The sequence below is a fragment of the Microcaecilia unicolor genome, chromosome 8 (genome assembly GCF_901765095.1).
Source record: "Microcaecilia unicolor chromosome 8, aMicUni1.1, whole genome shotgun sequence".
Taxonomy (NCBI): domain Eukaryota; kingdom Metazoa; phylum Chordata; class Amphibia; order Gymnophiona; family Siphonopidae; genus Microcaecilia; species Microcaecilia unicolor.
In genome coordinates, this window is record NC_044038.1 from 103,440,646 (window position 1) to 103,467,164 (window position 26,519).

The following is a 26,519-nucleotide window of genomic DNA, read 5'->3' on the forward strand; positions in this document are numbered from 1 at the left end:
TTAGCTGAGGCCCTCAAGACATCATACAGCAAGTCTGCCAAATAGGCCAAGCCCGATTCCAGGGCGGCCACGAGGGGGAAGCCCGCTGCACCAAAGTCAGGCACGCCCTGGCCACATAGGAGCCGCAAACTGAGGCCTGCAAACTTAAAGCAGCCGCCTCAAAGGACGACCTTAAGGCCGCCTCCAATCTTCTGTCTTGGGCGTCCTTTAGGGCCGTGCCACCTTCCACCGGCAACGCCGTTTTCTTAGTCACCGCAGTGATTAAAGAATCCACGGTAGGCCACAGATAGGCCTCACGTTCACTTTCAGGCAAAGGATAGAGGCGGGACATAGCCCTAGCCACTTTAAGGCTCGCTTCCGGGACATCCCATTGAGCCAAAATTAAGGTGTGCATGGCATCATGCACGTGGAAGGTTCTAGGCGGGCGCTTCGTCCCCAGCATAATGGCAGAGCCAACAGGGGCTGAGGGAGAGACGTCCTCCGGAGAGGAAATCTTCAAAATGCCCATGGCCTGCACTAACAGGTTGGGCAAATCCTCTGAGCTAAAGAGCCGCGCTGCAGAAGGGTCATCCGCTCCAACCGAGCGGGGATCTGTCTCCTCCAAGGAATCCGCAAAGGACTGTTGGGAGAACTCAGATACGCTGCCCTCATCTACATCGGAGGAGACAAAGTCCTCCAAGGCCTGGGAATCAACCCGAGGGCGTTTACCTCCGGGGGCCTCAACCTCTTTACCAGACGAGGGAGCAGGGGCAGCGTTTTGCATAAGGAAGGCCTGATGCAGCAGCAAAACAAACAAACTCGGGGGAGAAACCCCCCAGACTGTGCACTTCCGCAGCCTGGGCTACAGCCCGAGACGCACCCTCAACCGGCGCTCGCAAGAGCGGGGGAGAGACATGCTGCGCATCCAAGATGGCGTCCGGCGCGACACTCCGCGAAGGAGCCGCGCGGGAAGAACGGCGCTTAACTTTAGCCGCTTCTGTGCCGTCGCCCAAATTAAGGGCGTTCATGGCATCAATGTCTCCCACCTCAAGGGCGGCCTAAGAAGAAGCCGTCCGAGCCGCGTGGCCGACCAATATGGCGGAGGCGAGCTGCGGGGGATGGGCGTTTATGGCGGGAAAAACCGCCACACCAGAGGAAGGACCGGGACACTCATCGGTCACGAAACTGTCACCCAACAAGGGCGAATCAGACTTTAAGACCCCCGCATCCCCTCTGGAAGCGCACACGCGATCCGGGGAGCGACTCTTTGCGCCCTCGCCCTCCGACGCCATGGGCCACGTGGAGACCAATCGGGAAACCCCCTGCCCGCTATAAAAGGTAAAAATTACCTGCTGTCCGCTCCGAGCTGTAACGACCTGGTGTCCCAGTGAGTAGCTGCAATAAACGTTTAAATAAACGTCGAAATAAACGCCTTTAAGGACGTTCAAAATTTTTTTTTTTTTTTTTTTTTAAACGGAGCCAGCGGGAGGGGGGAGAAAAGGAGGGACCTGGCGCCACCAGGTTTGCACTTGCTCAAGAAGAGCCCTCAACCCCAGGCACTCAACAAAACCTAAAAATTAGGCTTGGAGGCCTAGCCAGAGCTGCTGCTGTGTGTGACCACCACCTGCTGAGATAGAGAACATACTGAGGAGTTTCCGGCAGCACATGACCACATATAGGGAGGCAAAAGTTTGCTCTCTATCTCCACCTGCTGGTAGATGGACACAACCCACCAGTCTATGGATTGATCAGCATGATGATATGGAAGAGTATATTTCTGTGTCATTCACTGGCATTAAATGTACCTGTGTGCATACTAAGTAGGAGTATGTTTTCAGTCTGGGGAAATGACCCAGGTAATTAACTAGCTAGCTAACAGGCCAATGATCAGAAGCAAACGTGGGTGCTAGAGGCTATTAGCACCATACTAGCACCCAAGTTTGCTACCACCCATGATCAGAGCACTCAAGCGCATAAAATAACGCGCTTGCAGGCTCTGACAAGTATTTATTTATTTATTTATTAGGATTTATTTACCGCCTTTTTGAAGGAATTCACTCAAGAGAGTGTACAGTAAGAATAGATCAAACATGAGCAATAAGCAATTACAGCAGTAAAAATATTCAAGTAACAATACAAAGTATGACATGGAGGCATATTTTCAAAGCACTTTGGGAGGCTAAGTTCCATAGGTTTCTATGGAACTTTGGGAGGCTAAGTGCTTTGAAAATATGCCTCATTGTATACTACTTTTCCTTTAATTGGGTACCTTGGTCTACTATATTCTATAATAACTTATTCCCAAGGATTAACGTATGTATTGACCCGGACCTCCAATGCTGTAATTTATTTATCAAACTGACCTCAACACCTCCACCCCTGGTCTAACACCGACTGGTGAAACAGAACCTTTGTATAAAGGATACCAGGAATTCTGTGGGGTTATTTCTTATCACAGGTCATTTGCATTGGCTGACCTAAATCAACACATACTTTTACATCTTACATAAAAGTATCCTAACCACAGCATTTATAAACGGAGTACCCTTATCCCAATACCTTCATTTTATATTATTCATGTCTATCCACATTTTCCTTCCGTCCCATGAAAAGTGCACTTAACTGAGTTTGAATCAATCTTCTCCAGCCGGCTGGTGCCTGCTCATGAGTCTGTGAGGTTTGTGGTAGTACTTTCTCCGGTATGAGTAAATACAGATCGCTTCGTCACTCCGTTCCTTTCTTTCTCTTTGTTATGTTGAACTTGATTTTCCCTCCGTTCCTTCCTTTCTCTTCATTTAGTATTTCAATGTTTCAACTTGATTTTCCGACAAGCACGTCTTGTTTTGCGATATCCATCGCTGCTTCAGGAACTTTTTTACTCTGATACTTTAATTTCTTTTCCGATGTTGCGATGCACAAGATGGCCGCGGTTTTTTTATATAACGCCCTCAGGAACCTCTTCCAATCCCCTTGTATCTTTTATTTAAAGGGGCAGTTAGTAGAACGCCTTCCATTCTACATTCTTGTTCAATCCTCTGGGCATGGTTGTTTTAAATTGGTAAATCAACCGTTGTTCCCGCTGCCAAAGTTGTTGTTTGATATCACCCCCTCTCTTGCCCTTACTAATCACTTCCAACACAATAAACTGCATTTGTTCAAAAGAATGGCCCTCCTCTGCACAGTGTTGTGCCATAGGTGCCTCCGGTTTTTTATGCACTATCCCATGTTTATGTTCTATGATGCGTGTTTTAAATTTTCTTGAAGTGTGTCCTATATAGATCTTGCTGCATGGGCATCTACTTGCATACACTACATTCTCTGTCTCACAATTTCATTGGCCTCTCACTTTGATCACTTGTTGCCCATGTTCCCATTCTAAAATCGATCCTTCTAAAATATTTGGACAGATACTACATCTACCACATTTCTTGTGGATTCCTGTAATTATCTGCCCTGTCGTCCACACGTCTGATCTACAAAGAGTATCCTGCAAGTTCGTATTTCTCTTGTATGAGACCATCAATCTTTTATCTTTAAATTCGTTCTGTGTTTGAAGTATACCCCAATGTTTTTTCAGTATTTTTGTTATCTTGTCTGATTCTCTTGTATATTTCAATATACAATTAATTTGCGATTCAACTGCTTTCTCTCTAGAAGTGATTAGTAAGGGCAAGAGAGGGGGTGATATCAAACAACAACTTTGGCAGCGGGAACAACGGTTGATTTACCAATTTAAAACAACCATGCCCAGGGGATTGAACAAGAATGTAGAATGGAAGGCGTTCTACTAACTGCCCCTTTAAATAAAAGATACAAGGGGATTGGAAGAGGTTCCTGAGGGCGTTATATAAAAAAACCGCGGCCATCTTGTGCATCGCAACATCGGAAAAGAAATTAAAGTATCAGAGTAAAAAAGTTCCTGAAGCAGCGATGGATATCGCAAAACAAGACGTGCTTGTCGGAAAATCAAGTTGAAACATTGAAATACTAAATGAAGAGAAAGGAAGGAACGGAGGGAAAATCAAGTTCAACATAACAAAGAGAAAGAAAGGAACGGAGTGACGAAGCGATCTGTATTTACTCATACCGGAGAAAGTACTACCACAAACCTCACAGACTCATGAGCAGGCACCAGCCGGCTGGAGAAGATTGATTCAAACTCAGTTAAGTGCACTTTTCATGGGACGGAAGGAAAATGTGGATAGACATGAATAATATAAAATGAAGGTATTGGGATAAGGGTACTCCGTTTATAAATGCTGTGGTTAGGATACTTTTATGTAAGATGTAAAAGTATGTGTTGATTTAGGTCAGCCAATGCAAATGACCTGTGATAAGAAATAACCTCACAGAATTCCTGGTATCCTTTATACAAAGGTTCTGTTTCACCAGTCGGTGTTAGACCAGGGGTGGAGGTGTTGAGGTCAGTTTGATAAATAAATTACAGCATTGGAGGTCCGGGTCAATACATACGTTAATCCTTGGGAATAAGTTATTATAGAATATGGTATACTACTTGCAATGACTACACAATACGTAATAGAACTGAATTACAGTAATACAGGGGGGAGGGGGGAATCCTGGGATAAATCAGGTAGAAAAATTTGTTTCTTTAACTTTTGGCAGTTATTAGAATGCGCCCCATGGGCCAATATTAAAACTATTACATTTTGTGTTCAGGGTGAATAGCTGAAAGTGAGGGTTAAACAAGTTTTGAATTGTATGACAACTTAACAACACATTTAGCAAGCTGATTCAGTTTACTTAACATATCTTTTAGAATCAAATTAAGTAGTTTATCCATGAAATAACTAGTAGGAGTTAAAGCTAATTTACAAAACCATTTTTTCAACATACAATAAACTGTGAAATATGTTGCTCAAGAATGTGGTTAAAGCAAAGATACTTACCTGTAGCAGGTATTCTCCGAGGACAGCAGGCTTCATATTCTCATGTGTGGGTAAATGCCGATCTGCATTGTCTGGTCTGGCATCTATGCCCAAGTAAAAAAACAGAGCTTTGTGAAGCACGCAAGTGCCTTCCTGCCTGCCGCAAGAATGCGGTGCCCCCACGCTCGGAAGATCTTGTGGGCCATGCCCACGTGGAGAGACCACTCGTGCAGTTGCATTATCCTGCTCAGTCTGTTGCCAGGGTGTTTGCGCCCGCCAGATAAGTGACTCGAAGGAACATGCCGTGCAGGTGAGCCCAATGCCACATCTGGACAGCTTCCCGACACAGAGGTCGTGATCCAGTGCACCCGTGCTTGATGATGTAATACATTGCGACCTAACTGTCTGTTTGAACGAGAATAATTTGATGGGACAGCCAATCTCTGAAAGCCTTTAGAGCATTCCAGACCGCTCAAAAGCTCCATGAGGTTGATCTGAAGATTCGTTTCCTGGAGGGACCAAGTTCCTTGAGTGTGAAGCCCATCAACATGAGCTCCCCATCCCAGGAGAGGTGCATGTCGACAGCACTTTTTGTGGCTGAGGAATTTGGAATGGAAGTCCCAGAGTCGAATTGGATCGAATTGTCCACCACTGAAGAGAGCGAACAAGCTTTGGGGAAACTTGGATGAGTTCTTCCAGGATTCCTGTGGCTTGATACCACTGAGCAGCCAGGGTCCACTGAACTGGTCTTATGTGAATACGTGTCATGGGTTTAACGTACACTGTGGAGAGCATTTGGCCTGGCCATCTCAACATCTGCCAAGCTGTGACCTGCTGAGAGGTTTGAACCTTGGATGCCAGCAAGACTAGATTATCTGCTCTGGCCTCTGGGAGATAGGCTCAAACCTTCTGTGTATTGAGCATGGCTCCTATGAATTCCAATTTCTGGACAGGGTGCAGATGGGGCTTGGGGTAGTTTAAAACAAACCCTAGTAGCTCTAGCACCCAAATAGTCATCTGCATGGACTCCCAAGCACTGTTCTCTGAGGTGCTCTTCACCAGCCAATCGTCGAGATATGAACTCCCAGTCTGTGTAGTGATGCTGTGACTACCGATAGACACTTGGTGAAAACCCTGGGAGCTAATGCGAGGCCAAAAGGCAACACGCGGTACTGAAAGTAATGTGTTCCCAGCCAAAATCAAAGATACTTCCAGTGGGCAGGAAGTATCAGGATATGAGTATATGTATCGTTTAAGTCCAGAGAGCATAGCCAATCGTTTTCCTGAATCATTGGAAGAAGGGTGCCCAGGGAAACCATCCTGAACTTTTGTCAGACTAGGTTTAGGATGGGATGTATTCCCCCTGTCTTCTTTTGCATAAGGAAGTACCTGGAATAGAATCCCTGCCCTTCATCCCCTGGTGGAAAGGGTTCAACCGCATTAGCCTTCAGAAAGACGGACAGTTCCTCTGAAAGTACCTGCCTGTGTTGAATGAATGAGCTCTTGGTGGGCAATTAGGAAGTTTGGAATGCCAATTGAGGGTGTATCCGAGACGGACTATTTGAAGAACCCACCAGTTGGAGGTTATGAGAGGCCACCTTTGGTGAAGAAGTTTTAACCTCCCCCAACAGGCAAGTCGTCCGGGACGGACACTTGTACAGCGGCTATGCTCTGCTGGAGCCAGTCAAAAACTTATCCCTTCCTTTGACTGGGCAGCAGCAGGGGCCTTAGTCATACGCTGTTGACGAGAACGAGCGCGCTAGGGCTGAGCCTGAGCAGTAGTAGTAAGGACCACTCCTTGACTTGCCAAAAAAAACCTCTTAGATGAGGAGATAGATGCAGAAGGTGTCCGGTGGGAGAGATAAGAGATGGTATCAGTGTGTTTCTTGATCTGGTCAGTGACCTCCTCAACCTTGTCTCCAAAAAGATTATCCCCCTGGCAAGGGGCATCTGCCAACCTCTGCTGAACAGAATGTTCCAAGTCAGAAACATGCAGCCATGAGAGTCTGCACATTGCTATACTCTGAGCAGAGATCCTGGATGCCACATCAAAAGTGTCATAAGTAAAGAACATTCGACACGCCTTCTGCTGCTTGACAAACTGGCGAAAAGGTTCGGCCTGCTCCAGAGGGAGCGTATCGACCAAATCAGACAGCTGTCTCACCAAGTTCCACAAGTAAACGCTAGTAAAGAGCTGGTATGATTGAATGTTGGAGATGAGCATAGAGGCCTGGTACATCTTTCTCCCAAAAGAACCCAGGGTTCTAGTTTCTCTGCCTGGGGGAGCTGAGGCATAGTCCCTAGTACTCCTGGTTCTTTTCAGAGCGGATTCCACAATCATGGACTAGTGAGGCAACTGAGGCCGCACAAACCCTGGCTCACTGTGGATCTGGTACTGGGTGTCAATCTTCTTGGGAACAACAGGGACCGACAGAGGGGACGCCCAGTCCCCTACCGAGGACTGCCTTGAGTACCTCGTGGAGAGGAGCCATCACAGCCTCCTTAAGAGGGGAGGTATAGTCCAGAACCTCGAGCATCTTGGCCCTGAGCTCATCCTCCACTTCTATAGGGAATGGAATAGCATCAGCCATTTCCCTCATAAAAGATGGGAAAGAGAGGCTCTTGGGAGGTGGTGGGGAGGGCTCAGAAGGGATCCCATAAGACTCATCAGAAGAAAAGTATCTGGGATCCTCCTCTGGTTCTCATGAGCACTCCTCCTCGGTATCAGATAAAATCTCTCTAAAAGATGACCGAGACCGAACCTGCCTCGATGCCAAGGAACCATGTCCTTGAGAGTGGCGTCAAGAGACTGGCTCCCGCCTCGACTCCGGCAAAGCTTCCGCCACAGACATCGGAGGGGTGCCAGCCTGGGTGGCAGTCGACACCAGTGCCGCAAGCTGAGGGCCAGGCGGGGCCGCAGCATAAGGTGTGGCAGGCACAAGCACCCCTGATACCATAGCACATTGCTGCATGAGGCCATCCAGCAGCTCAGGGAGCAAGGCCCGGATGCGCTCATCGAGAGCCGACATTGGGAAAAGATGGGGTATTGGCTGAGGCACAGGTTGCAGAACCGAGGCCGATATGGGATCAGAATCTCGGCTGCTTGGAGACAATCACATCGGCACCTCCTGGATGGAGAGAGAGCGGTCTTTCCGGCACAGACGCTTCCCTGGTGCTGTGTTTCTCTGTGCCCCGGAGCTCCCAGCACCATGTATCGAGGGCGACCGGTGATGGTGCTTCCCAGTGATGGTGATTCTTGGGCTTCACCCGAAGCAGGTCACTCATACTCCTCAGTGCCAACAAAGATGATGTTGAATCCTCACATCGCCTGTGGGTTGAGTCTGACAATGCACGGCCCCAGTGGGCCTGCACAGCAGGAGGCCTCGAGACTGGTGGAGACCCACTTAATGCCTCACTGCTCCCAGTGTCCTGAGGTCTCAAAGCAGCCATGCTTACCAATACTCCCGATGCCGGTGTGACCAGGGGTGTAGCTACGAGTGGGCCTGGGTGGGCTGTAGGGGTATTTCCCTGTGATCTAGCCTGAGCTGGTCTTGGCCTATACAAGCCTGTGACATCTTGGTATAATAAGATGGCTGCTGCAACTCTCTGTGTCAGCAAGATCCAGCTTCAGCTTGTGGAAAATCACTGACAGGCTTGCTGAAGCCAAGGACGTTCTGTGTTCCAACCATCCCCCTTCTATCTCTGAGACGCTGGGAAGGGAGTCATACTCATGGCACCAGAAGTTACCATCTCCAAGGTCACAAAACAAAGAACTCTTCTTACCCATGCACTGTACTGTATGAGAAGGATTGGTCCAGGCTATCATCCGGGAGAGAGGTCTGAAGAACGGGGAGAGAGTGAGAGAAGAAAGTCGTCGGAGACCATCAGAGGAGGAGTACCTGGGAAGGACCTGAGAAATCCAGCAAGGCTCGGGGTGAGCTAGAGACTGTATGATACCAACCTTGTGACCTGCATAACTGGTGCAAATACCTGTGGCAGAGATATTGGCTCTGAGAACCAAAGGAGAGACTGGAACCTGCTTGTTTGCTGAGAAAGACCTGCACTACAAAAGACACAGACAGCTAAGATAGCGTCTGGGGAGATTCTGCTCCGGTCTTATCTGAAGCCATCATCAGGACAGCGTGGTAAGATCACAGTGATATATTTCCTGGTCTGGGGATAGGTAGTGGTTTTATCTAAGTACGACTCTTGGTCAGGAACAGCTGCTAATGTGTATTTTGCATAAGATGTGATAAGTTTCATAAGGATCATTAGGATATCATTTGTACTGTTCTAATCATTACTGTACGTAGTCTCAGGATAAACAGAGTGTAGTTAGACAATATATTTTGTTAGTGTGCCTATCAGTAAGAGATATTATATTGCATATAAGCTATTGCAGAGTGTCTATTTTTCTACCTGTAATAAATAATAACAATTATCATCTGTGACGTGGCTTTGGTTTTTTTTTTTTTTTTTTTGCGAAGAACAAAACACTGGCAGGGTGCCAGCACAAGGTTTCTTTATAATATTTCCCCTAGACTGAGCGGAAACCTTGTAATAAGTTTTATCAGGGAATAATTATTGCCCTAATTACTTATTTTCATCCTACAAATGGGAGCTTGCGTTCCGGGAATGTCATTCAGTTGATCAGTTTAGACCCGTAAATGTGTTCTCTGTTTCAAAAAAAAAAATTCTAAGCTGCACAAGTCTGAGCTTTGTTTTTTTTTTTTACATTCTCTTACTGTGTTTTCACTGAAGACTGTTGAAGCTTATCTGGTAGTCGTAAATCTGTTGCTTTTGCCACATTTATGACCTGGCAGTGAACCAGGTTTTTTCTTTTTTGTTTGTACTAGCTGTGTTAATTGCTAGCTGGGTTTTTTTTTTCTTTCTTTCACTTTCCTGTCCGTACAGTGTCAGTATGACGGCACCTAGCTATAGGCTCTCGCCTCTAGAAGTAGCAGTGTTTGATGCAATGGTGGCAGGGGGCCAGTCTAAAACACTTACGGAGGGCTCTCTGAAGTCTATGTTGTCCTTATTTTGCAAAGAAGACGCACAAAGTTTCAAAGCATATGAGGTAGTCTTGAACCAAATCTTGAAGGTAAAGCATAGATTGACTGTTCCAGCATTAGTGGAGCTCTCATGCACCCTGCTGGCCAAAATGGAAAGTGCAAGTTGTAATCGCTCTACATTGCAAAACGAAATTCAGCAGTTGCAGACTGAAGTTGACGCCCTAAAGAAAGAGAGACTTGATTTACAATTGGCTCTTGAGAGCAAAACTTCACAGGCAACTGGTGAAGGGGGGGTGACTGAGAGTTCCCATGATCATGGTATATGCGCCGAATGTGTGGGTCTTCATGACAAATGTGCTACTTTAGAGAAAGACAGATTGCATTGGGAACAGACTGCCCAATCTTTACAGACTGATTTGAGGCTGAAAAATTATTCCCTCTCTGCTAAATCATATCAATTAGAGGAGGTGATGCGAACTTTAAGTTTGCGAATGAAAGAGATAAATCACACTCACTCTCGGCAACAGGAGGAGAGAGAAATGCATCAGGATATGATTTCTGTTTTACGTAGGGAGTTACAACATGAGAAAGGGAGTCATAGCTTTGCTCAGTAGGCTTGGCATAAAGCTGAAGGAGAACTAGCGGAGTCCTGGGAGAAAAATAATACACTGTCACTGCAGTTATCTCAGGCTTTGCAAGATAAAGAGATGTGTATAAAAGCACTCAATAAGCATAAAGGAGACCTAGAGATGTTGCGGAAGGAGGTATGTGACTTGGTGGATGAGGCTACTGCTACATCCACGGAGTTGCAGGATAGGGATGACGTGAGATCACACAGCCCTGTACTAGAACAATTTTGCCTGCCTGAATGGGTCCCTTGTAATGAATTAGAGCAGGAGTCTAATCCTTTTCCGTTGACAGCGCCTCCCCGGTACAGTACTCTTGGTCTGCAGACCTTTGACTGCATGCCACAGCACAGGCTCCGCCCAGTCCGGTCACGGAACACTGTATCCCCCGATGAGGACACTGACACTAGTAATCAGAGACTCCCACCAGTCAGGTCCCGGAATACTATGCCCACTGATGAGAGTCATGGTACAATTGGTCCTATGCTCCTCCCAGGAAGGGCACAGCACAATGCAACTACTGATGAGGTCACTGGTACCATTGGGCCTATGCTCCTCCCAAGAAGGTCACAGCTTTCTGTCCTGCCTGATGATGTCACCAGGAACAGTGGGCCTGTGCCACACCCAAGGAGGTCACAGCCCTCTGCACTACTTGATGACATCAACAGTACACCCGCACCACCATTTTTTTCCCTACTGGTGAGCAGCGGTATTCCACCCAGACACTTAAAAATAACACTTTATCTAGGGAACAACACTCCCAAACAATGAAGACTATTCACACTATGATCAAACCGTTTAAGGAGTCTTCCAAGGTATCAATACATGCTCATTTGCGGTCAGTCCATGAAATCTTTAAGACTTTACAGGTCACTGCAGAGTCAGATAAACTGGCTTTACTGAAGTGGACGTTTGACGAAGCATGTCAGGTGTACTTGGAGGCTATAGTGGAAGACAGCCTAGACCTGTTTACTGTGGAACAAGCTTTGAAGAAGCGATATGGTCTGTTTGCAGATGACACGGAAGCAAAACGGGCGGCCTATAATATGCTCTGTGGTCCCAAGGAGAGTCCGCATGAGTGGGCCTTTCGCTTGAAGCAAGCCTTTTTCCAGGGGCAGGCCATACCAGACACAAAGGATCTTGCATTTGGTGAATTCAGAAATCTTTTTCTGAAAGGGCTGCCTGAACGAGTGAGATTTCACTTGACAGGACAACAGAAAGAACCTTATTCCAAGCTTCTGAAACAGGCAGATGAGGTTTTTGATATGTGTCGCACCCAGCCCACGGTGGAGGCACCCAAACCCGCATCAAAGCATCGCAGCCCGGGGGTTCAACCCAGTGTTTGTGCAGTCACCTCCACCCTTGTACTGGAAAACAAGGTGTCAAGTCCATCGACACCATCACGGCCTAGCAATACCCAACCTCGCCAGCCAGGTGGCACCGCACAACCTGCTGCGCGTGAAGGACAACAACAAGACCCGAATAAGAAGCATTTTAACAAAAGGCAGTGGGCTCAAGATAAGATCAGAAAGCAGCAAGCACAGATTGAGCAATTGTTGGCGCAACTGCAACGAACAAATTCTGAAACCGCACCTCAGCCATCCTCTTCACAAAACAGAGGAGGCAACTTTTCAAAGAACAAGGAGAAGCCTTTCGGGCCTACCTCGACTGGGCCTAGTGTCAATTCCGTTGAGGTGGAACCTCTGTCCATGCCTGAGGATGACCAGGCATGACTAGGCTTGGATCCACCTACACCACCATCCATGCCCACAGTGCAGGTGGAAGCTGTGTCGGCTGTCAGTGATGAGTCTCCTGTGACCCAGGCTGATGTCCACCCCTCAAACCCGGAAGGGCCTCTATTATGTGACTCGATTAAGGAAACCAGGTACTTTATGGGTCAACTTACTTCTAAAGGTTACAGATATACCGTGGAGCTGTTGATTCAACAGACATTTTCTAGGGGGGGAGCGGGATGTACTGAGTGTCACTCCATGCGATTTATCCCTAATGGCCTATGGCAACCAGAGCATCGGTACTGTGGGACAGGTTTGGCTTTCTTTACAGCTCGGTGAGATGAGTATCAAACACCCTGTCATCATTACCGCCAGTGCTGGCGAAGAATTCTTAATTGGCAATGATCTGTTAAAAAGATTGTGGCCTAATTTGGATTATCACCATGAAGTCATCTGGGCTCAAGTCACAGGTCCCCTTCCATATAGGAAGGTACGGCATATGAGCAGAGTCAGTGGTTCCAGCTCTGTGGGGCTTAGGGATTCTCCATGTCGAATTAATTTCCAGACTACAGAAGACCCTCTCACCTGGGAGATCCAGTAGAGTGGTGCACCGGGGGGGAAGTCCAGAATGCTGAAGTAATCCAAGTTCAGACAGATCGGATAGCTGACATCGTCATCCATGATGACAAGTTGGAGATTGTTTTGAATAACCCGCCTACAACTCATGACACTCCAGATGATGCTACAGACTTACCTCAAGAGATCACGGCATCCTCTTCCAGTCATGAGACACCACATCCTCGCTGGTTGACTGACATCCAGCAAAAGGATGATGTTTTCACCATTCCTGTTCAGATAGCTGACATCCAAACACTTCAGTCCACTTTGCTGTTGCCTAGCGATGTCTCCTTCATCAGTGACACTCTGTTCTCCCGTCTGCGCAAGTCTGTGCAACTTCACTTCAGTAAGTGTTCTTCCACTTCGGTGCAGGTACCTGGACAAGGTGCCAAGATGCTCGTGGGAATGTGCAGTCTCCCTTTGACCATGGGACAGAAAACATTCACCCACCACTTCTCAATTGTGAAAGGCCTACAACAGCCCTTATGCCTGGGCTCTGATTGCCTTGTGCGACTGGGAGTTTATGTGGATCTGATGAACCTTGTCTTGTGGAGTAGACTTGATGGCAGCCCCGTGGAATCCGAGGTAACGCCTGTTAGCCTGAAGTCTGGACAGACAGACCATACCCGAGGTCTGTGAAGTAGTCTGTGATAAAGATGTGATCATTCCGGCAAGAGTGAGGGATTTTTCCATCAAGCTCCGTCTTGCTCAGGGACAGCGTCTGTTGGACAAAGTGGTGTACTTCAACCCTCATGCTCATTTTCGTGACCTAGGGTTGTCCATCGGTGTTCTGTCATGTTTGGAGGTATCTGATGCTCCTTTCCACTTGTTGGTCACCAATCTGCAATCAGATGACGTTGTTGTGTCTAAAGGAGACCCTTTTGGATTTCTGGTGGGAGAGTCTTTTCCCGATGTCAAGGTAAGTTTGCCTATTATTGGCAGGCTGCCTTCCTCTTGGAACACCTGCCGGGGGGGGGGGGGGGGGGTTGAGACTGAGAGTCTGTTTACCTCTCCCAGAGGCCTCATATCTTTGGAGTTCATGTGGCCATATGATGCAATGGATTCACAGGTGCAGTTGGAAGATGACTTCTTGATTTTGTCCAGAAGCATGTCTCTACCCCAGAGGTCTAGAGGGGTGAATTCTGTTGAAACCTCATCTCTGCAGGCGGACATTGAAGATCAAGTGGAAATTCCATCCAACCAACCTTTCTCAGAGTTTGATGCTATGGTGAAAGATCAAGTGGAACAGGCTGATGCTTGTACTACTGACACAGAGAAGATGCAGTTGACTGAGTTGCTGTACAAAATACAAGGAACTTTTTGCTGTGGACTCATATGACTGTGGCTTTACAGACCTGCACATCACCAGAGTGCCTACAGAACCAAATAGTAAGCCTGTCTTTGTGCGCCAGAATAAGATTCCATTGGCTTCCTATGAATCTGTGCAAGAGATTCTCAATACCTTGGAGGCCAGGGGCATCATTAGGCAATGCAACAGCACATACAACTCCCCTCTGTGGCCCATCTTGAAAAAGAACAACAGCTGGAGAATTGCCTTGGACTACCGTCAGCTGAATAAGCGAGTACCGTTGTCCAGGTGGCCGATGGCTCCACTGGATCAGAGTCTTGCTACTATCAAGAGGGCTAAGTATTTCACCAGCTTAGACTTGGCATCAGGGTTTTGGACCGTACCTGTACATCCATATGATCAGTATAAAATGGCTTTCACCTTTGGAAAGAAACAGTACACGTGGAACAGAACTCCCTTTGGTTTTCTCAATTCACCGGCTGAATTCAACATCTTCCTACACAAAGCACTTCCAGATGCTGGAGCTCGAGGAACTGTAGTCTATGTGGATGATATTTTGATCAAAAGCCCTACCTTTCAAGAACATTTGTCAGAGACAGTTGACAAATGCTGGAGCTAAATTGACATTGGCCAAAGGACAATGGTGCAAGAAATCTCTGAATTACCTAGGGTATGAAATTTCTGCTGAGGGTCTGCGACCTCAGAAGAAGCGAGTTCAGGCCTTACAACGGCTGAAACAACCCACCAATCTCACAGAACTTCATTCCTTTCTGGGAATATGCAATTACTCCAGACAGTTCATAAATGAGTATGCGGAGATCACCTGACCATTGGTCAAGTTATTGAAGAAGGATGTACCCTGGACTTGGGGTCCAGAGCAGGAATCTGCTATGCAGGAGCTGAAAGAGCAGCTCAGCCGCTTTCCATGCCTCGCGTACCCTGAGGGGGGTCGTGAGTTCTACGTTGACCTGGGATACTCCAATCACTCTATGAGTGCTGTCTTGTATCAGAAATATGATTCTGATAAGCGGTTGTGGCCTATGCCAGTAAAGGCCTATCCGAAGTGGAAAAGAAGTATTCAGACTGTGAGAAATCCTTATTGACCACAGTGTGGGCTCTGCAACATTTCTGGAGTTACATCCAAGGGGAGAAGCTAATCGTGGAAACTTGTCATCAAATCGTTAGTTTCCTGGGTAGCGACCGAATCAAATCTGGTCGGGTGTCCAACAGCAGGATAGTCTCCTGGACACTGGCACTTCAAGGATGGCCTCTAGAGGTAAGGTATGCTCAAAAACATCGCAATGTAGTAGCCCAAGGTATGGCTGACCTGCATGACTGTGCAGGACATGATTCCTTTGCCGGTAATCCTGAAACAGATATCCCACCACCAGAGGTAGAACCTCATCGACAACACCTGTATGATGAGAAGATTTGTACTACCGTGCCCAAAGTCTATGTGGATGGTTGTGCCTACCGCCGTGACACAGACCATGAGTTGGTTGCAGGTGTGGGAGGGGTATGGAATGCAACCGTTCCTGAAGAGACTTTGAAGCACAGCTTGGGTTCACAGACAAATCAGTATGCTGAGATAGTTGCAGCTTTGGTGGCGGTACAGTCTGCCGTTCAGAGAGGAATTAGGGAACTAGTCATCTGTACAGACTCCAATTATGTGAGACAGAACTTTGTCTCACATCTACCCAACTGGAAGCAGAACAACATGCTAAACTCGAAAGGAAAACCGGTACATCATGGAAGTTTGCTTCTGGCCTTAGATCGCCTGGTATGGGACCATGACATGACCATCTATTGGAAGAAGGTTAAGGGTCATGCCAAGGGTGATAGTCCTGACAAGATAGGGAACGACTTAGCAGACCAACTCGCCAAGGAAGGTGCACTCACCGGAGAGCCATGGCGGTTCTCAGAACCTGAGACATTGGCAGTTCATGCTGTCACTCGACGGCAAACAAAACAGTCGAATGAGACTCCCGTGTTCCAGTGGTGCAGTGAAGTCCCATCATTTGATCTTGTAACGGCTCAGAAATCAGATCCAGTGGTTGGACGATTTTATGAGTACATCCAGAATCCGCAAGAACATCCATTGACAGAAGAGGAGTGTCAATCTGAAGAACTGAGGATACTCTATACATCCAGGGAGAAGTTCAAGATCTGACAGGACCTACTTATTCGGACGAGTAAGCATGGCATTGAGCAATGGGTTGTGCCCCAGACATTTCGTGGCATCATGTTGCAACATGCTCATGATGAACCATGTGCAGGACATAGAGGGGAAGGCATCACCTATGAGACCTTGAAGCAAGTGGCTTATTGGCCCCATATGCGTCAGGATGTGAAGCTGTATACTCGAGGTTGTCTGACCTGTTGTCGGTTCCAGCCATCTTCTCCATCGCATTGAGCACCACTCAGGAAGAAGAGTATTGCTATGCCCTGGTCAGATATCCAGATTGATTGGGTTGGACCTGTGGTTCGATCCACCCGAGGCAACAAGTACATGCTTACTGTCACCTGCATGTTCACCAAGTGGGTGGAGTGCCTACCTGCACCCAATTGCACCGCCAAGACTACGGCTACCTTAGTACTGAATCATGTGTTCAGCCGGTGGGGTTTGCCCATGCGAGTGGACTCAGACCAAGGATCCCAGTTTACCACAGAAGTGATCCAACACATGTGGAAGATGCTAGGCGTGAAGAGTAAACTTCACATTGCCTACCGACCTCAGTCCTCAGGACAAGTGGAAAGAGCTAATCGTACCATCGTCATCATTCTGAAGAAGTACGTGTCCTCCTCAGGTAAGGATTGGGACATGAAGTTACCATTGGTCCTCATGGCCATACGTGCCACACCTCATCGGTCTACAGGAGTGTCACCCTTTGAGATGATGACAGGTAGGGAAATGATGTTACCAATTCATTTGCTTTACAGGACTAATGATGTGAACTTGTCCAGTGCTACTTCCTCTCATGAGTATGTCACCCATTTGTGGCAGCATTTGCAAAGTGCCTTTGCCCAAAAGAACTTGGAAAGTAGTGCTAGAGGTAGGAAAGCCTACTATGATCAAGGGACTACCTCCAATGAATACCAAATTGGCGACAAGGTATTCTATTTCAATTTTGCCAGAAACAAGGTAAAAGAAAACAAGTTTCTGCCCAGTTGGCATGGTCCTTTCCCTATAGTGGAAAAAGCTTCACCTGTGGCTTACCAAATTCGCCTCACAAAAAATTCTCAAGGTGAAGATAACCTTAAATGGGTCCACATCAATCAGTTGAGACCATGTCATCCCAGTCATTTGGTTCCAGATTCATGCATTGTTGAAATGACCCAAACTAACCATGAAGCAGAATAGCTTCGTCTTCTTTTGTTTTTCAGCTACAAAGAAAAAAACAAAATCTTGAAGATTCGGTGCAGTTGCCAACAGAGTAATCCTGTTTCCGTTCCTGATGTCGTTCTTCAAGATGTTCCTGATGCCCTGCTTCCTAATCCATTGGTGGTTTTCAACATTCCTTCCCCTTGTTCCTCATGATTTCCATTGTTTAGTCATGACTGTTGGAGTTTTTCTTTGCCCAAGAATCATTCTTCTTGTTGGAGGGGAATTTGTTTTGTTTTATTTTTATTTCAACCCATCCAGTGTTCCTGAAAGTGAAGTTTTGGATGTGTTTGTTTGTTGTTTGGACATTTCATTGACTTTCTTTTTGAACTGTGTCCAATGCTTATGTTTGAAGACTTTTTTTCATCATCACCATTACGTGGACCATTTTGTTCCTGTTTGATGTCTTCTTGATGTGAGAAGTGGTCCATTTACACCTCATCATTCATCACTGTCCACCCTATTGACTATGGTTTGGACATTATGTTGTTTTACAGTCTAAAGACTCTCATATTATTGACTTTGTTAGACTTTGTGGAGGTCAACCATGAGTAATTCTCCACGATGCAACAGTTTTAGTCTACTATCATATTAAGGACTAATTTGCTAATGCTTTTGCCATGCATTTTATAGTATGATAATTGATTTTTTATTATACTTTCATGTGTTAGGACATAACTGCTAACACCCTATGATTTGTTCCTGTATTAATGATCTACTGTTTTAGCATTTGAATTTACGTGTGAACATAAAGCCATGATTCATGAAGTGCATTAATAAAGTGTTAGTATGGAGTTACTGACCTTTACAGTTCTTGTTTTATTTGGTCCTGACCATGAGTCTTGATGTCAACCTGTCTAGTTATATTGCTAGTTAGGTTGGAGAAGGCATTTACTCCTTTGTAGTAAATTCCATCTCCAAGGGGGGGAATCTGTAGGGATATTTCCCTGTGATCTAGCCTGAGCTGGTCTTGGCCTATACAAGCCTATGGCATCTTGGTATAATAAGATGGCTGCTGCAACTCTCTGTGTCAGCAAGATCCAGCTTCAGCTTGTGGAAAATCACTGACAGGCTTGCTGAAGCCAAGGATGTTCTGTGTTCCAACCATCCCCCTTCTATCTCTGAGACGCTGGGAAGGGAGTCATACTTATGGCACCAGAAGTTACCATCTCCAAGGTCACAAAACAAAGAACTCTTCTTACCCATGCACTGTACTGTATGAGAAGGATTGGTCCAGGCTATCACCCGGGAGAGAGGTCTGAAGAACGGGGAGAGAGTGAGAGAAGAAAGTCGTCGGAGACCATCAGAGGAGGAGTACCTGGGAAGGACCTGAGAAATCCAGCAAGGCTCGGGGTGAGCTAGAGACTGTATGATACCAACCTTGTGACCTGCATAACTGGTGCAAATACCTGTGGCAGAGATATTGGCTCTGAGAACCAAAGGAGAGACTGGAACCTGCTTGTTTGCTGAGAAAGACCTGCACTACAAAAGACACAGACAGCTAAGATAGCGTCTGGGGAGATTCTGCTCCGGTCTTATCTGAAGCCGTCATCAGGACAGCGTGGTAAGATCACAGTGATATATTTCCTGGTCTGGGGATAGGCAGTGGTTTTATCTAAGTACGACTGGTTTATGTCAGCTCTTGGTCAGGGACAGCTGCTAATGTGTATTTTGCATAAGATGTGATAAGTTTCATAAGGATCATTAGGATATCATTTGTACTGTTCTAATCATTACTGTACATAGTCTCAGGATAATCAGAGTGTAGTTAGACAATATATTTTGTTAGTGTGCCTATCAGTAAGAGATATTATATTGCATATAAGCTATTGCAGAGTGTCTATTTTTCTACCTGTAATAAATAATAACAATTATCATCTGTGACGTGACTTTGTTTTTGTTTTTTTTTTGGGCGAAGAACAAAACACTGGCAGGGTGCCAGCACAAGGTTTCTTTATAATATTTCCCCTAGACTGAGCGGAAACATTGTAATAAGTTTTATCAGGCCCACCCAGTCTCTCTGACCCGCCAATCGGTGCCTGTCTTTTTAGGCATCAGCAGCTCACTCTCACTTTCCTCATCCGGCTCTCATTATTCCATCGGGCTCTCCCTGAGTCAATTGCTTCTCCGGTTGTTGTTTATATTGCTACTCTGACTCCGGCCACTGACTGAAACACCACGGAGGGATCCGAGGTGATTGAATGCCCATAACCGAGCTGTGATTGAAGCAGCCTATCTGCCTACTGTCTCCCTGCTGAGTTTATCTGCACTGATGACATATAACTATGGAGAGATCTGAGGCGATTGAACAGCCTACAACTGAGCTGGGATTGAATCAGCCTAACAGTCTCCTGTCTCCCTGCTGAGTTTATCTTCAGGCTCATTATTTGCTTTCTCTCAGGGTGTTTTTAAATCCTGCTGAGCTCCTTGCACGTCTCCTCCAGAGCTTTTCTCTCCTTTTAATATTCAGGTAAGGGTGCTTCTTCCCCTGCAGTACTTGGCTCTGCTTTTTTTTTTCTTCTCCTTTTGCCAGACCCGACAGTTGTTCTTCTCTTGCAGTCACAGCTTCATATGATGTTTGTATATTGTTCATATGATGTTTGTGCAGTGCTGCGTACGCCTTGTAGCGCTATAGAAATGCTAAATAGTAGTAGTTGTAGTAGTAGTATTCCACATATACCACCTTTATGCCCTGCCCTTCTCACGCTTCCTGTCCTCCTATTGTATTTTGCCTTTAGTTTTAATTTTAAACAATTACCTTCTCTCGTTATTTTTAAATTATTTCTAGCTCCCATTTTATTTATTTCTAAAATGTGTTCATATTAGTTGAATTTAGGTCACCCGTTATGTCTCTCCTCTTCTTACTCCCCCTTTGCTTTTATTATTTTTGTGCCGTCTAGATATGTTATTTTACACAAAATTAATGGTGAATTGTGAATTTGAACTACCTGCAGTGCAGACTAGAATAAAACATTTTCTCTTTCCCCCTCATCTCCGGTTTCTCAGAAACGGGCCGAAATAAGAATGAGGGATTTCAGGGTAGAATACACCACCCCTGGGGGGTGGGGGGGTGGGAGTGTAAGGGCCACTTTAGGCTCAAAATGACAAAATGTGGCTTACAGGGGAAAGGATGGGGCGATTTCTTGCTGCACATGGAATACATCGTGAAGTTTATGTGATAACTGGAGATGAATAGCTTCAGTAATTCGGATCCTGGCACCAGTTAGGCTGCACAGCAACATGCAGCCATTCAGAAGCCTTCCTGCCTGCTTTTTTAACATTCTTGCTGCTATGCTTGGAGAATCGGGCCTAGAACCTGGAATCCCACATGCACACTCATTAGGACCTCATTGGGGGCAATAGATCTCTATAGGAAGCTCAAGACCAGGTAACAAAAATGTTTTAATTTGTGTAATACCAGGTTTAAACAAAAATGTTGTGTATTTAATGTTGGTGGGTTTCTGGGTGGGCTCTGTAGTGCCAAGGACGTTAAAAAAATGTTCATATATAAAACTTTTTAAAAAGAACTTGGGCACTGCAGAGACCACCCGCTACCGAGAAACCCATGTTGGTGGGTTTTATATTTAATGCTGGTGTGCATCAGGGTGGGGGGGGAGAGAGATTGGGAAGGGTAGGGGAGATGGCTACAGGGATGATGTGATGGAGGGAAGGGTAGGGCTGATGCTGGGCTACAGGGATGGATGGGGGTAGGGAAGGGCAGGGCTGATGCCAGGCTACAGAGAGGGATGGGGGTAGGGAAGGGCAAGGCTGATACTGAGCTACAGGCCAATTTCAAAATTTTGGTCCGCTATTCTCAATTGATGAGGGTTAATCTGTGTTCTGCATGTGACCCAGGTGACAGATTCTGCTTGCATATGGTTTGTATGGGATCTGTATCAGTCTGACTTGTCTGTTTTGTTCCAATGGAACACATTGCTGTTGTGTATATTCACTGCTGCCTTTTTAAAGGTGCTGTTATTGCTATTTGTGTGTTCAGAACTGGTGGTGTTAAGGTTTGCAACATAGGTTCCAAGTATGTATGTGGTTTATGTTGATGCAGGACAACTGCTGGACAGACTGTTTATTAAAGATCTGTCATCAAGTGCACTCTAAGGCATTATTTAAGAGTGTCCCAAGAAACACTACTCACACCCATATACATAGTGCCCACCCATATTAGCTCTGGGCCCACCCAAAATGTTAGGTCTGGCTACGCCACTGGGTGTGACACTTGATATCTATGCTGACATCGAGGAACTGGACCTAGCTCCAAAAATCTTTTTGCATTGAGCCTCTCTGGAAACCTGGGTTCTCTTCTTCATAAGAAGGCAGAGAACACAGTTAGCAGGGCTATGGTCGGGCCCAAGACACTGCAGACACCAGAAATGGGTGGTTTTTCCCAAGATGGTCCGGTTGCACCGGGTACAACACTTGAAACCACTGGGAGTCTTCGTGGACATGGACGGGAAGACCTCGCCGGCCAAATCAAAGGGCTCAATGGTGCCTGAAAAAGGGGCCCAGGCACAAAAAAGGGAGTTCCCGACTGGAGTCAGGGCCTAAAGGAAGCCCACGTCAAAAAATAAAGGAAACTTAAATGCAGGTAAAAGAAACTAAGAAAAATGAACGGACAACTTTTTTTTTGTAAGAAACAAAGTGAAAAAGAGTACGAAAGAAAGGCTGAAGGCACTCAAAAGCTCAAAAAAACGGACAAGTGAAGAGACACTGAAAAAGCGCAGCTTCTCTTTATGCAGAGAAAAAGAAACTGAGGGAACCACGTTGTCGCGGTGGGTGGGAAGACACTTGCGCATGGGTAGCTCACACTTCACAAAGCTCTGTTTTTTCACTTGGGCATAAATGCCGGACTGGACAATGCGGATTGGCATCTACTCACACATGAGAATATGAGAGTCTGCTTGTCCTTGGAGAATATACAAACACACACTACCCTGCATTGGAGGTACTTACTCTGGGAAGCAGTGAGCAGCAGTGATGACCCATTCATTTGAGATAATGGATCCCCCACAAAGGTGTGTGCCATCATAGCGTAAGCTGACTTGCCATGGCCACCTGCCTAGGCTAGCTTCTTGTCCACCAATGATACGTTCAACAGACAACTTTCTTCGTCCACAATCTGGAATAACAGATCACAGAGGCTGAATCTGTTTGTGTTGTTCATAATCATTATGTAACATTTGGAACACAATTTCAAGAGATGCAGATGTTTGCTCACTTTATGTCTACAGTATATGAACAATGTATACACAACATGCATCTTCTGTATGATGTACAAATTCAAAAACAGGCACTACCACCACAAAAAAGTGGAGGAGTGGCCTAGTGGTTAGGGTGGTGGACTTTGGTCCTGGGGAACTGAGGAACTGAGTTCGATTCCCACTTCAGGCACAGGCAGCTCCTTGTGACTCTGGGCAAGTCACTTACTCCTCCATTGCCCCATATAAGCCGCATTGAGCCTGCCATGAGTGGGAAAGCGCGGGGTACAAATGTAACAAAAATAAAAGAAAAAAGAAAACTGAAGGAGAAAAATGATGGACCTAGCAGAGGAAATAGCACGTGTAATAAAAATGTCACATGTAAGACATATGCAAACCAAATAAAGCAAAGTTACTCACCTGTAGCAGATGTTCTCCATGGAAAGCAGGATAAATATCCACACTGATGGGTGACATCATCCGATGGAGCCCTGCATGGGAACCTCTCTCCATCAACTTCGAGAAGCATTTGAGGGCAGCACACTACACATCCTGTCCACTGCCATCATGCGGGTCCAAGTCAGTCTAACACTATAGTTGATAGAATACAACTCCAAGGGGAGATAGGCAGGGCACTCTCCTTCTGTCCTCGGTGAATAACCACTTTCTCCAAGGACAAACAGGATTAAAGATCCACACTGATGGAAATCCCGAAATAAAAAGGTGAAAAAGACAGCCTGTAACAAGCAAGGTTTAACAGGATTTCCTTTATTATTATTATTTTAGGACAGCCTGGAAAGAAACAGAAGGCCCTTGGGAATGGGGGGCTGCAGTCTGACCAAACAGGCTGCCACTAATGTCCCAGTAGACAGTAGTGGAATGTGAATTTGTGGACTGATGACCACACTGCAACCCTGCAATTCTCTATGGAGGCTGATCTCAGGTGGGCTACCGATGCAGCCATGGCTCTAACGTCTTAACTAAACTCATACAAGGGGAAAAATAAATTAACTAAGAGTACACACGTCTTATATACTATATTACCACCGTACTCTTTTTGATTTTTTCAATGGATTTATTTTTTTATGACATAACACACACAAATATCCTATACACTTCTATGCAGTACTTGGAACTCTCTCATTCAAACCTTTCACTTCACCATTCAGCCACACTACATACTATATAGGAGTTAAAGCTTTAACCAATATGATCCAATTGCCCCCAACGCATTACAGATATTTTCCAAACAATGACATGAATACCGTGCTGTTCCGTTGTTAAAGAGTCTAGGGTTAATGTCCCTAATCAAGGGTCAGTACCCTTATATCCTTGCATTGTCCATATAAGATGTACAAAAAAGGTTTTTTCCCCAGCAATGGAAAATGTAGTTCTCCAACCAAGAAAACTCCTTCAATTAGTAAGCTATCTTCACAAAATAGCTCAGTGGCTCAGTGCAGCTTGAAGAGAGCTTCCTTATGGCTGCATAAATCTTTCAACATTTAAGTTCATTTAAGCTCCTCTTCAACTTCTCGCTCCTCTATTTTTTAATGACATAACACACACAAATATCCTATACTCTTCTATGCAGTACTTGGAACTCTCTCATTTAAGCGAGAAGTTGAAGAGGGGCTTAAATGAACTTAAATGTTGAAAGATTTATGCAGGTAACAATACTCAGTAGGGGAACTACCGCTCAAAAAATCCAAAATATCAAACAAGAAAAGAGCGGGTTTATATGAATGGGAACCCTGTTCAAACACAGTGATAAGGAAAAGTGGAAAGGACCTCAGATAAGTGACATACAGCAATAATGCTGAACAAGTTGTGCTCTACATGAGCGTCACTACAAATCAATCACTGGTCACTTTCTCACCATCCTCCTGTGTGCTCAAATTTTATAACAAACAAATCAAATATTAAATATCAAAAGCTGCATTGCCCATAATGTTAAACATCACTTAGCTGCAAAGCGGTCGCCATCAGGCTTCCCTGCCCAACGGACCCGTTTCACCACCACAGAGCTTCTTTAGGGGCAAACGGGGGGACCCTCAGCATGACCGTACTTTGACAACTGGACAATCTTGCCTACAACATAAAGCACAATTAATTAAACACACTGAAAGAACAAGGACCCACTCAACCCAAACCAAAATTCCAAATACTTACAGACTACCTTCCAGACTACTAACTCTGTGTGTGGAAGCAAAAAATAGCACACACCAGAAGGGCTTTGTCCACTTAAATACCTTACTGCCCCACCCAGTGCTACCTGCTAAATTAACCTGAAAAACCACCTACACACACATATCTCAAAACCATCAACCAAACAACAATTATACCTGTCTTAAACATACATTTCAAATACTTACAAACTACCATCCAAAACGCTGGCTTTCTGTAAGGAGGCAAAAAGTGGCACACACCAGAAGGGCTTTATCCACTTAAATACCTTACTGCCCCACCTAGTGTCACCTACTTAATTAACCTTAAAGGAACCACCACACACACATATCTCAAAACCACTAAACAAACAAAAGGTATACCTATCTTCAACACACATACAAAGAAGCAATTCAACATCAAACATCCACTCTGAGAACTCACAAAAATCCCACATTTTACTAGCTACATAACCTACCCTCATAATCTTCAAAACCACTTGTCTTATTAAAAAAATACTGTCCATTCCAACTTGGTGTTTAAACCCTGCGGTTCAAGAGAATGGAGACAAAAAATCCATTTCTGTTCCAACTATAGGAGATGTCTATTCAAATCTCCACCCCGCACAGTTGGAAGTACCCGTTCTAGAACTCTCACAGTGAAGTCATTGAAAACATGCGATGCACTAAGGCAATGAGCCACAAGGGGAGCTCCTGTTTTTCTAAGGGCAATACTGGATCTATGTTCATTAATGCGAATGTTCAATGATCTAGTCGTTTTGCCCACATATATCTTCCCACAAGCACATTGCAGCACATATATGACATGTGTAGAACGGCAATCCGTATGACAGTGAGAGACATAAACTTTTTGGTCTATAAGATTAACAAATCTATCTCCCACAGCAGTTATATCAAGTCATACATCGACCACAACAGAAGTGACCAAGTGGGACTTGTTCTTGTTTAGTCTCTTCCAACCGAGGTAATTCAGAAGGACTGACCAATTCTTTAATATTTTTACCCCGAGAAAAGGCAACCAATAAGTCCATGTCCTGAAAAACAGGATGGGAGCGTAGCACATCCCAATGTTGATGTAGAATTTGTGCCTTCTGCTCTCCTTTCACAGTGTGTCTCATCACACACACCATCTTGTTTATGTCTTCATCTTTTGCTCGTGGGACGAAAAGCATATCTCTGTTGAAATATCGTGCCCTCTTGTATGCAGTCTTCAAAGTACTAAACGGATAACCCCTCTCCAACAGTTCCTGAAACAACCTCTTGGAGTGAGTTTTAAAGTCCTTCAAAGAAGTGCAAATTCTGCGAAACCTCAAGAACTGTGAGAAGGGTAAACTTCGCCGAAGGGTGACAGGATGACAACTGTCATATTGCAAAATGGTGTTCTGGTCAGTTTCTATAAACTTCTGTAGAAAAAATACCATCCAATTGATGGATCATAATATCCAAAAAATGAATTTCATTCTTCGAACATGACATTGTAAACTGTATCGCAGGGTTGCAATTATTGAGCCATTCCATAAAATGACTCAAGTTCTCTGTCGTACCCGTCCATAAAACAAAAATGTTGTCTATGTAGCG

At 45.4% G+C, this 26,519-nt stretch overlaps 1 protein-coding gene across 1 annotated transcript in view; it reads right to left on the bottom strand.

Moving 5' to 3' along the window:
* The window catches only part of HPN (hepsin), a 639,182-nt gene that overhangs the window by 155,947 nt on the left and 456,716 nt on the right, over window positions 1–26,519 (bottom strand). The window contains exon 8 of the mRNA XM_030213574.1: window positions 22,514–22,679. Coding sequence (XP_030069434.1) covers window positions 22,514–22,679 — 166 coding nt within the window. The remainder of the gene's footprint in view (window positions 1–22,513; window positions 22,680–26,519) is intronic.